Raw genomic sequence first — 12,632 nt, forward strand, 5'->3', positions numbered from 1 at the left:
AGGTTTTAAACCAGGTCTTTACAGTGTAATCGTGTATCATTAGGTTTTAAACCAGGTCTTTACAGTGTTATCGTGTGGTTTTAAACCAGGTCTTTACAGTGTTAGCGTTAGGTTTTAAACCAGGTCTTTACAGTGTTATCGTTAGGTTTTGAACCAGGTCTTTACAGTGTTATCGTTAGGTTTTAAACCAGGTCTTTACAGTGTTATCGTTAGGTTTTAAACCAGGTATTTACAGTGTTATCGTTAGGTTTTAAACCAGGTCTTTACAGTGTTATCGTTAGGTTTTAAACCAGGTATTTACAGTGTTATCGTTAGGTTTTAAACCAGGTCTTTACAGTGTTATCGTTAGGTTTTAAACCAGGTATTTACAGTGTTATCGTTAGGTTTTAAACCAGGTATTTACAGTGTTATCGTGTATCGTTAGGTTTTAAACCAGGTCTTTACAGTGTTATCGTTAGGTTTTGAACCAGGTCTTTACAGTGTTATCGTGTGGTTTTAAACCAGGTCTTTACAGTGTTATCGTGTGGTTTTAAACCAGGTCTTTACAGTGTTATCGTGTGGTTTTAAACCAGGTCTTTACAGTGTTATCGTTAGGTTTTGAACCAGGTCTTTACAGTGTTATCGTGTGGTTTTAAACCAGGTCTTTACAGTGTTATCGTGTGGTTTTAAACCAGGTCTTTACAGTGTTATCGGTAGGTTTTAAACCAGGTCTTTACAGTGTTATCGTTAGGTTTTAAACCAGGTCTTTACAGTGTTATCGTGTGGTTTTAAACCAGGTCTTTACAGTGTTATCGTTAGGTTTTAAACCAGGTCTTTACAGTGTTATCGGTAGGTTTTAAACCAGGTCTTTACAGTGTTAGCGTTAGGTTTTAAACCAGGTCTTTGCAGTGTTATCGTTAGGTTTTAAACCAGGTCTTTACAGTGTTAGCGTTAGGTTTTAAACCAGGTCTTTACAGTGTTATCGGTAGGTTTTAAACCAGGTCTTTACAGTGTTAGCGTTAGGTTTTAAACCAGGTCTTTACAGTGTTATCGTTAGGTTTTAAACCAGGTCTTTACAGTGTTATCGTTACATTTTAAACCAGGTCTTTACAGTGTTAGCGTTAGGTTTTAAACCAGGTCTTTACAGTGTTAGCGTTAGGTTTTAAACCAGGTCTTTACAGTGTTATCGTTAGGTTTTAAACCAGGTCTTTACAGTGTTATCGTGTGGTTTTAAACCAGGTCTTTACAGTGTTATCGTTACGTTTTAAACCAGGTCTTTACAGTGTTAGCGTTAGGTTTTAAACCAGGTCTTTACAGTGTTAGCGTTAGGTTTTAAACCAGGTCTTTACAGTGTTATCGTTAGGTTTTAAACCAGGTCTTTACAGTGTTATCGTGTGGTTTTAAACCAGGTCTTTACAGTGTTATCGTTAGGTTTTAAACCAGGTCTTTACAGTGTTATCGTTAGGTTTTAAACCAGGTCTTTACAGTGTTATCGTTAGGTTTTAAACCAGGTCTTTACAGTGTTATCGTTAGGTTTTGAACCAGGTCTTTACAGTGTTATCGTTAGGTTTTAAACCAGGTCTTTACAGTGTTATCGTTAGGTTTTAAACCAGGTATTTACAGTGTTATCGTTAGGTTTTAAACCAGGTCTTTACAGTGTTATCGTTAGGTTTTGAACCAGGTCTTTACAGTGTTATCGTTAGGTTTTGAACCAGGTCTTTACAGTGTAATCGTATATCGGTAGGTTTTAAACCAGGTCTTTACAGTGTTATCGTTAGGTTTTGAACCAGGTCTTTACAGTGTTATCGTTAGGTTTTAAACCAGGTCTTTACAGTGTTATCGTTAGGTTTTAAACCAGGTCTTTACAGTGTTATCGTTAGGTTTTAAACCAGGTCTTTACAGTGTTATCGTGTCAGAAGCTAATCCTCCCAGAATGTATTACATCATCGTTCTCTGTGACATCATTGTCTTTCAGGACGAGGACGTCATTACGTGACGTCCTCAGAGAGGACACGACGGCTCTGAGCGGAGCGTACGCAGAGAACGGAATCTACGCACACAGGTACACACACACACACACACACACACACACACACACACACACACACACACACACACACACACACACACACACACACACACACACACACACACACACACACACCAACATATATTGTGACAGTAATCATTCCAGGGTGTGTTCAGTAACAGTGTTAAATAGCTCTATATTGTGACAGTAATCATTGCTATAGTGTGTGTTTAGTAACAGTGTTAAATAGCTCTATATTGTAACAGTAATCATTGCTATAGTGTGTGTTCAATAACAGTGTTAAATAGCTCTATATTGTGACAGTAATCATTGCTATAGTGTGTGTTCAGTAACAGTGTTAAATAGCTCTATATTGTAACAGTAATCATTGCTATAGTGTGTGTTCAATAACAGTGTTAAATAGCTCTATATTGTGACAGTAATCATTGCTATAGAGCGTCGCAGCCCCGCCCCCTCGAGAGACCCGGAAAAGAAATCCCCGTTAATTTTCCTCATAGACTTTTCAGAAAGTATTTATTTAAAGACGTTTACTCCGCGGACAAAGCCAACTTTTGTCGTGACAAATCATGACAATAAACACAATGTTTTGGGCCAAACAAATAATTAGAAAGTAGAAAAAAACGGCAGGTTACAGCACTTTTTTTTGTTGTTTTTCTTCTTTGTAATTATTTGTTTGGTCCAAAATATTGTGTTTGTTGTCATGATTTGTCACGACTCGAGTTGGCTTCATACGACGCTTAAAAGGTCTGGCGTCGTCATGAAAGGGGGCGGGACTGCAACGCTCTATCTATAGAGTGTGTTCAGTAACTGTGTTAAATAGCTCTATATTGTGTAATCATTGCTATCACCTCCTCCACACACACACACACACACACACACACACACACACACACACACACACACACACACACACACACACACACACACACACACACACACAGTCCTCACAGCTCCCGCCCCGACTCCCCCAAGAGTGAATCGGAGCTGATGACTCAGCCGTCGCCGTCGGCCAATCAGAATCCAGAGATGCTGTGGGCGTGGGGGGAGCTGCCACAGGCTGCCACGCCCACGGTGAGCACACAGGAACACGATGCAACGCAATGTACATGGCCACGCCCTTAAATATGCATGGTCACGCCCCCTAGATTATTACATAGGCATGGTCACGCCCCCTAGCTCATTAAATATGTATGGCCCCGCCCCATAGTGAAGTGGTCCTACCAGACAGCAACCACTATACAGGCGTATGCAAAGGCTCAACTTATGTAATTCAGTTAGCATTGTTATGTACACACAGTTAATAGTTGTATACTCTTTCATTGTACAGACTAGACCTGTACGTGCCCGTCGCAGTTGGCCACCGGCCTACTTGGGAACGATGCAACTTGGGAACCTAATGATATACGTTGTCATAGCACCCATTTTAACTGTCAGCCGGTGTCCCACATGGAGATCTGTGTGTGAAGACTGCAAACTGAAAAGTGTACTTGGCAATCAATTCGGCCCACTGGCAGAGCCTGATTGGTTGAGCCTCAATTGGCTGAGGCAGAGGCTGGCAATTGCACAGGTGAAAGGAGTTGGCCTCATTAGGCCCACTGGCAGAGCCTGGCCCAGGTGAAAGGAGTTGGCCTCATTAGGCCCACTGGCAGAGCCTGACCAGGTGAAAGGAGTTGGCCTCATTAGGCCCACTGGCAGAGCCTGTCCCAGGTGAAAGGAGTTGGCCTCATTAGGCCCACTGGCAGAGCCTGGCCCAGGTGAAAGGAGTTGGCCTCATTAGGCCCACTGGCAGAGCCTGGCCCAGGTGAAAGGAGTTGGCCTCATTAGGCCCACTGGCAGAGCCTGGCCCAGGTGAAAGGAGTTGGCCTCATTAGGCCCACTGGCAGAGCCTGGCCCAGGTGAAAGGAGTTGGCCTCATTAGGCCCACTGGCAGAGCCTGACCAGGTGAAAGGAGTTGGCCTCATTAGGCCCACTGGCAGAGCCTGACCAGAGCCTTTTGTGGTGGTTCTGGAGAACCGTGGGTCCGACCGACTCGGTACCTGGCACTGCACTCCCTGTGGGGGTGTGGAACGCGTGTGTCGAATGTGAAGTCGGTGGGTCAAACGGTTCTCGAGTTACGTGCATTACAACCGTACGCACGCACGCACGCACGCACGCACGCACGCACGCACGCAGAGACGTGACGCATTTATAGTAGGATATTCGACTGTTAGACGGATGTTAGGTTAGTTTAGTTATGATTCTTGATGACTGTTGTTTTATGTATTTGATGAATGAATGTATCATGTGTTGTTCTTGCTTCCTGTAACTCTCTCTGGATTACAAGCTAATTACTCTGCTAAATGCCTCTCTCCCTGCATGTACACTGTAAATACTGTCCTTCTCTCCCTGTCCTTCTCTCCCTGCATGTACACTGTAAATACTGTCCTTCTCTCCCTGCATGTACACTGTAAATACTGTCCTTCTCCCCCTGCATGTACACTGTAAATACTGTCCTTCTCTCCCTGCATGTACACTGTAAATACTATCCTTCTCTCCCTGCATGTACAGCGGTCCTTCCAGCCGCCTGGGGTCTGTCCCGTGTTCGTCCCCGTGTCCCACAGCACGCACTTCAGGGTGATTTCCCCCAAAATGTCCCCCGAGATGTCCCCCGAAACGTCCCCCGAGATGTCCCCCGAGATGTCCTCCGGGGGTCCGCAGGTCAACAAGCGCCACCTGCAGGCACTCGCGATGCCCGAGGGGAGCGCGGCACCACCCGTGGTCACCATCGGGGCGGAGTCGGCAGGCACAGGGCCAATAAGAGCGGAGGAGGCAGGCAAAGGGCCAATAGGAGCGGAGGAGGCAGGCACAGGGCCAATACGAGCGGAGTCGGCAGGCACAGGGCCAATAGGAGCGGAGTCGGCAGGCACAGGGCCAATGGGAGCGGAGGAGGCAGGCACAGGGCCAATGGGAGCGGAGGAGGCAGGCACAGGGCCAATGGGAGCGGAGGAGGCCGGCGCTGCACCAATGGAAGCGTCCGACGCTACCGTGATGTCAGAGGTGGAGCAGTGTCGCCACGGGAACAAGGCGGACTCGCCGTCCAAGAGGAAAGGTATTGTATACTCTGTTTATTTAGCTCTATGTTTAAACTAAAAGGTATTGTATACACTATGTTTAAACTCTAAAGGTATTGTATACACTATGTTTAAACTCTAAAGGTATTGTATACACTATGTTTAAACTAAAATGTATTGTATACACTATGTTGGGTCTCCATCATGGAAACACATCTGAACATGAATTACATGTCATTACAATTAAACTTCTGTGGAGGTTTTTAAGCATACATGAGTTAAAACAATACACATCATTCTAGAGAGGGCCTGGAGTCTGAAAACAATACACATAATTCTAGAGAGGGCCTGGAGTCTGAAAACAATACACATAATTCTAGAGAGGGCCTGGAGTCTGAAAACAATACACATCATTCTAGAGAGGGCCTGGAGTCTGAAGAGAACAGCAGATTTGAACAGACAAATCAATTCACACAAGAACACAAGAACAAAAGGCCGAAGCTACAAGCTCAGTCCGCGTTGCGTCGTGCGCTTGGGGATCAGTTATTTCCTGCACCTGTTGCCCCCAGAACAGGGATGCTAGGGTTCAACATGTTGCCCCCAGAACAGGGATGCTAGGGTTCAACATGTTGCCCCCAGAACAGGGATGCTAGGGTTCAACATGTTGCCCCCAGAACAGGGATGCTAGGGTTCATAATGTTGCCCCCAGAACAGGGATGCTAGGGTTCAAGTAATTCAAATCACAGACGATCAAAGTGCCAAAGCCTTTGCTCAGTAAACAACAACTCAATAAACAAACACACATTAACAAGTGTCAGCTGATCATGTGACTGTTGTTTTCAGACAAACGAAGTCGCCACCTGGGATCTGATGGCATTTACCTGGATGACATCACTGGGCTGGAGCCTGAAGTGGCAGCGCTCTATTTCCCTAAAAGGTAGGCTGCTGTAGACACGCACGCACGCACGCACGCACGCACGCACGCACGCACGCACGCACGCACGCACGCACGCACGCACACAGTGAGGTGTCGAGGTACAGTGAGGTGCAGTGAGGTGCAGTGAGGTACAGTGAGGTGCAGTGAGGTACAGTGAGGTGCAGTGAGGTACAGTGAGGTGCAGTGAGGTACAGTGAGGTACAGTGAGGTGCAGTGAGGTGCAGTGAGGTGCAGTGAGGTGTTGAGGTACAGTGAGGTGTCGAGGTACAGTGAGGTACAGTGAGGTGCAGTGAGGTACAGTGAGGTACAGTAGGGTACAGTGAGGTGTCGAGGTACAGTGAGGTACAGTGAGGTACAGTGAGGTGCAGTGAGGTACAGTGAGGTACAGTAAGGTACAGTGAGGTGTCGAGGTACAGTGAGGTACAGTAAGGTGCAGTGAGGTACAGTGAGGTGCAGTGAGGTACAGTGAGGTACAGTAAGGTACAGTGAGGTGTTGAGGTACAGTAAGGTACAGTGAGGTACAGTGAGGTACAGTGAGGTGCAGTGAAGTGCAGTGAGGTACAGTGAGGTACAGTGAGGTGCAGTGAGGTACAGTGAGGTACAGTGAGGTACAGTATGGTACAGTGAGGTGCAGTAAGGTACAGTGAGGTGCAGTGAGGTACAGTGAGGTGCAGTGAGGTACAGTGAGGTACAGTAAGGTACAGTGAGGTACAGTGAGGTGCAGTGAGGTGCAGTGAGGTGCAGTGAGGTGCAGTGAGGTACAGTAAGGTGCAGTGAGGTGTCGAGGTACAGTGAGGTGTCGAGGTACAGTGAGGTGTCGAGGTACAGTGAGGTACAGTGAGGTGCAGTGAGGTACAGTGAGGTACAGTGAGGTACAGTGAGGTACAGTGAGGTGCAGTGAGGTGCAGTGAGGTGCAGTGAGGTACAGGGAGGTACAGTAAGGTACAGTAAGGTACAGTGAGGTACAGTGAGGTACAGTGAGGTGCAGTGAAGTGCAGTGAGGTACAGTGAGGTACAGTGAGGTGCAGTGAGGTACAGTGAGGTACAGTGAGGTACAGTGAGGTGCAGTGAAGTGCAGTGAGGTACAGTGAGGTGCAGTGAGGTACAGTAAGGTACAGTGAGGTACAGTGAGGTGCAGTGAGGTACAGTGAGGTGCAGTGAGGTACAGTGAGGTACAGTGAGGCAAAGTAAGGTACAGTATGGTACAGTGAGGTGCAGTAAGGTACAGTGAGGTACAGTGAGGTACAGTGAGGTACAGTGAGGTACATTGAGGTGCAGTGAGGTGCAGTGAGGTGAGGTACAGTAAGGTACAGTGAGGTACAGTTAGGTACAGTTAGGTACAGTGAGGTGCAGTGAGGTGCAGTGAGGTCCAGTGAGGTATAGTGAGGTACAGTGAGGTGCAGTGAGGTGCAGTGAGGTACAGTGAGGTGCAGTGAGGTATAGTGAGGTTCAGTGAGGTACAGTGAGGTACAGTGAGGTGCAGTGAGGTACAGTGAGGTACAGTGAGGTGCAGTGAGGTATAGTGAGGTGCAGTGAGGTACAGTGAGGTGCAGTGAGGTACAGTGCGGTACAGTGAGGTGCAGTGAGGTACAGTGAGGTACAGTGAGGTACAATGAGGTACAGTGAGGTACAGTGAGGTGCAGTGAGGTACAGTGAGGTACAGTGAGGTGCAGTGAGGTACAGTGAGGTACAGTAAGGTACAGTAAGGTACAGTGAGTTACAGTGAGGTGCAGTGAGGTACAGTGAGGTATAGTGAGGTGCAGTGAGGTCCAGTGAGGTACAGTGAGGTACAGTGAGGTACAGTGAGGTACAGTGAGGTGCAGTGAGGTATAGTGAGGTTCAGTGAGGTACAGTGAGGTACAGTGAGGTCCAGTGAGGTACAGTAAGGTACAGTATGGTACAGTGAGGTGCAGTGAGGTACAGTGAGGTGCAGTGAGGTACAGTGAGGTGCAGTGAGGTACAGTGAGGTACAGTAAGGTACAGTGAGTTGCAGTGAGGTGCAGTGAGGTACAGTGAGGTACAGTGAGGTGCAGTGAGGTACAGTGAGGTACAGTGAGGTACAGTGAGGTGCAGTGAGGTGCAGTGAGGTGCAGTGAGGTACAGTGAGGTGCAGTGAGGGTGCCGAGGTGCAGTGAGGTACAGTGAGGTGCAGTGAGGTGCAGTGAGGTGCAGTGAGGTACAGTGAGTTGCAGTGAGGTACAGTGAGGTGCAGTGAGGTACAGTGAGTTGCAGTGAGGTACAGTGAGGTGCAGTGAGGGTGCCGAGGTGCAGTGAGGTACAGTGAGGTACAGTGAGGTGCAGTGAGGTGCAGTGAGGTACAGTGAGGTACAGTGAGTTGCAGTGAGGTACAGTGAGGTGCAGTGAGGTACAGTGAGGTGCAGTGAGGTACAGTGAGGTACAGTGAGGTGCAGTGAGGTACAGTGAGGTGCAGTGAGGTGCAGTGAGGTGCAGTGAGGTGCAGTGAGGTACAGTGAGGTACAGTGAGGTGCAGTGAGGTACAGTGAGGTGCAGTGAGGTGCAGTGAGGTACAGTGAGGTGCAGTGAGGTACAGTGAGGTACAGTGAGGTGCAGTGAGGTACAGTGAGGTGCAGTGAGGTGCAGTGAGGTGCAGTGAGGTGCAGTGAGGGTGCCGAGGTGCAGTGAGGGTGCCGAGGTGCACAAATTAAATAAAAACATTTTCGTTAACTGAACTAAATAAAAACTAGAAAAGGAAAAGAAAAAACGAGAACTAACTGAAATGTGTGTTTACATAACTAACTATAACTAACTGAAATGATAGACCTTAGTTTTCGGTTATTGTTTTTTTTGCCAATAACTTAATTTTTAAATGTGATGTTTTCTTGAGAATACTGACTCTGTCCCTTTTCAACCCTACACCTGACTTATCCCATTCTGGGCGGGATGCCTTTTGGTGTTTTAACCATTATTTTAAACGTTAGCTGTTGAAAAATAGCAGATCTACAAGCTCGTAGCGCGGCACCGAGTGCCTTTGAAAAATTGCAAAAAATGTGGCACAAATCTTTGAATATATTTTCTTTCAGAGCGAAGGGGTTAGGGTTAGGGGTTAGGGTTTCATATCAAGGGGTCCTTGATATGAAATAGTTTGAGCACCACTGACAGAAACATGAGGTTTTTCAGAAAACTGTCAGGATTTAGAAGACATTTTGTGGAATCGACCTCATGTCTAAATGGGTGAATCACCAGGTGGAGGATTGAAAAGGGGCAGAAAAACACTAAAACTAATAAACTCAAACTAATGAAAACTAAAACTATGAACTATATGAAAAAATGTGGATAAAACAAGTCAAAACGGACTAAAAGTAAAACAAGGTAAAATCCAGAACTATTGTAAACGTTGCAGCTCGGGAGGAGACAGCGGCGTGGACACCTACTGTGACAACATGGCCGACCTGCCCGCTATCGCCATCTCCCTGTGTGGAGGACTCAGTGACCACAGGCAGATCACCATAGGTAACAACAGCGCCATCTCCCTGTGTGGAGGACTCAGTGACCACTGTTTCTATGTCAGTGGTTCTCAAACATTTTCATGTCAAGGACCCCCAAACATAGGCTATATGTATTTCAACACCATGGAGCCAGTATGGGTTAATGTCTGTCACCAGGCCTGTTATCAACACCATGCCATGGAGCCAGTATGGGTTAATGTCTGTCACCAGGCCTGTTATCAACACCATGGAGCCAGTATGGGTTAATGTCTGTCACCAGGCCTGTTATCAACACCATGGAGCCAGTATGGGTTAATGTCTGTCACCAGGCCTGTTATCAACACCATGGAGCCAGTATGGGTTAATGTCTGTCACCAGGCCTGTTATCAACACCATGGAGCCAGTATGGGTTAATGTCCGTCACCAGGCCTGTTATCAACACCATGGAGCCAGTATGGGTTAATGTCTGTCACCAGGCCTGTTATCAACACCATGGAGCCAGTATGGGTTAATGTCTGTCACCAGGCCTGTTATCAACACCATGGAGCCAGTATGGGTTAATGTCTGTCACCAGGCCTGTTATCAACACCATGGAGCCAGTATGGGTTAATGTCTGTCACCAGGCCTGTTATCAACACCATGGAGCCAGTATGGGTTAATGTCTGTCACCAGGCCTGTTATCAACACCATGGAGCCAGTATGGGTTAATGTCTGTCACCAGGCCTGTTATCAACACCATGGAGCCAGTATGGGTTAATGTCTGTCACCAGGCCTGTTATCAACACCATGGAGCCAGTATGGGTTAATGTCTGTCACCAGGCCTGTTATCAACACCATGGAGCCAGTATGGGTTAATGTCCGTCACCAGGCCTGTTATCAACACCATGGAGCCAGTATGGGTTAATGTCCGTCACCAGGCCTGTTATCAACACCATGGAGCCAGTATGGGTTAATGTCCGTCACCAGGCCTGTTATCAACACCATGCCATGGAGCCAGTATGGGTTAATGTCCGTCACCAGGCCTGTTATCAACACCATGGAGCCAGTATGGGTTAATGTCTGTCACCAGGCCTGTTATCAACACCATGCCATGGAGCCAGTATGGGTTAATGTCCGTCACCAGGCCTGTTATCAACACCATGGAGCCAGTATGGGTTAATGTCCGTCACCAGGCCTGTTATCAACACCATGGAGCCAGTATGGGTTAATGTCCGTCACCAGGCCTGTTATCAACACCATGGAGCCAGTATGGGTTAATGTCTGTCACCAGGCCTGTTATCAACACCATGCCATGGAGCCAGTATGGGTTAATGTCTGTCACCAGGCCTGTTATCAACACCATGGAGCCAGTATGGGTTAATGTCTGTCACCAGGCCTGTTATCAACACCATGGAGCCAGTATGGGTTAATGTCTGTCACCAGGCCTGTTATCAACACCATGGAGCCAGTATGGGTTAATGTCCGTCACCAGGCCTGTTATCAACACCATGGAGCCAGTATGGGTTAATGTCTGTCACCAGGCCTGTTATCAACACCATGGAGCCAGTATGGGTTAATGTCCGTCACCAGGCCTGTTATCAACACCATGCCATGGAGCCAGTATGGGTTAATGTCTGTCACCAGGCCTGTTATCAACACCATGGAGCCAGTATGGGTTAATGTCTGTCACCAGGCCTGTTATCAACACCATGGAGCCAGTATGGGTTAATGTCTGTCACCAGGCCTGTTATCAACACCATGGAGCCAGTATGGGTTAATGTCCGTCACCAGGCCTGTTATCAACACCATGGAGCCAGTATGGGTTAATGTCTGTCACCAGGCCTGTTATCAACACCATGGAGCCAGTATGGGTTAATGTCTGTCACCAGGCCTGTTATCAACACCATGGAGCCAGTATGGGTTAATGTCCGTCACCAGGCCTGTTATCAACACCATGCCATGGAGCCAGTATGGGTTAATGTCCGTCACCAGGCCTGTTATCAACACCATGGAGCCAGTATGGGTTAATGTCTGTCACCAGGCCTGTTATCAACACCATGGAGCCAGTATGGGTTAATGTCTGTCACCAGGCCTGTTATCAACACCATGGAGCCAGTATGGGTTAATGTCCGTCACCAGGCCTGTTATCAACACCATGGAGCCAGTATGGGTTAATGTCCGTCACCAGGCCTGTTATCAACACCATGGAGCCAGTATGGGTTAATGTCTGTCACCAGGCCTGTTATCAACACCATGGAGCCAGTATGGGTTAATGTCTGTCACCAGGCCTGTTATCAACACCATGGAGCCAGTATGGGTTAATGTCTGTCACCAGGCCTGTTATCAACACCATGGAGCCAGTATGGGTTAATGTCTGTCACCAGGCCTGTTATCAACACCATGCCATGGAGCCAGTATGGGTTAATGTCTGTCACCAGGCCTGTTATCAACACCATGGAGCCAGTATGGGTTAATGTCTGTCACCAGGCCTGTTATCAACACCATGGAGCCAGTATGGGTTAATGTCTGTCACCAGGCCTGTTATCAACACCATGGAGCCAGTATGGGTTAATGTCTGTCACCAGGCCTGTTATCAACACCATGGAGCCAGTATGGGTTAATGTCTGTCACCAGGCCTGTTATCAACACCATGGAGCCAGTATGGGTTAATGTCTGTCACCAGGCCTGTTATCAACACCATGGAGCCAGTATGGGTTAATGTCCGTCACCAGGCCTGTTATCAACACCATGGAGCCAGTATGGGTTAATGTCTGTCACCAGGCCTGTTATCAACACCATGGAGCCAGTATGGGTTAATGTCTGTCACCAGGCCTGTTATCAACACCATGGAGCCAGTATGGGTTAATGTCTGTCACCAGGCCTGTTATCAACACCATGGAGCCAGTATGGGTTAATGTCTGTCACCAGGCCTGTTATCAACACCATGGAGCCAGTATGGGTTAATGTCCGTCACCAGGCCTGTTATCAACACCATGGAGCCAGTATGGGTTAATGTCTGTCACCAGGCCTGTTATCAACACCATGGAGCCAGTATGGGTTAATGTCTGTCACCAGGCCTGTTATCAACACCATGGAGCCAGTATGGGTTAATGTCTGTCACCAGGCCTGTTATCAACACCATGGAGCCAGTATGGGTTAATGTCCGTCACCAGGCCTGTTATCAACACCAT

At 47.5% G+C, this 12,632-nt stretch overlaps 1 protein-coding gene across 1 annotated transcript in view; it reads left to right on the forward strand.

The window, feature by feature from the left end:
- The window catches only part of LOC306918928 (phosphatidate phosphatase LPIN1-like), a gene marked incomplete at its 3' end in the record, with an annotated part of 82,904 nt that overhangs the window by 28,593 nt on the left and 41,679 nt on the right, over positions 1-12,632 (forward strand). The window contains exons 6-10 of the mRNA XM_079531765.1: positions 1,955-2,041; positions 3,004-3,100; positions 4,577-5,117; positions 5,923-6,016; positions 9,378-9,487. Of these exons, the coding sequence (XP_079387891.1) occupies positions 1,955-2,041; positions 3,004-3,100; positions 4,577-5,117; positions 5,923-6,016; positions 9,378-9,487 (929 nt within the window). The remainder of the gene's footprint in view (positions 1-1,954; positions 2,042-3,003; positions 3,101-4,576; positions 5,118-5,922; positions 6,017-9,377; positions 9,488-12,632) is intronic.

Source organism: Electrona antarctica (genome assembly GCF_951216825.1).
Source record: "Electrona antarctica genome assembly, contig: scaffold_261, whole genome shotgun sequence".
Taxonomy (NCBI): Eukaryota; Metazoa; Chordata; class Actinopteri; order Myctophiformes; family Myctophidae; genus Electrona; species Electrona antarctica.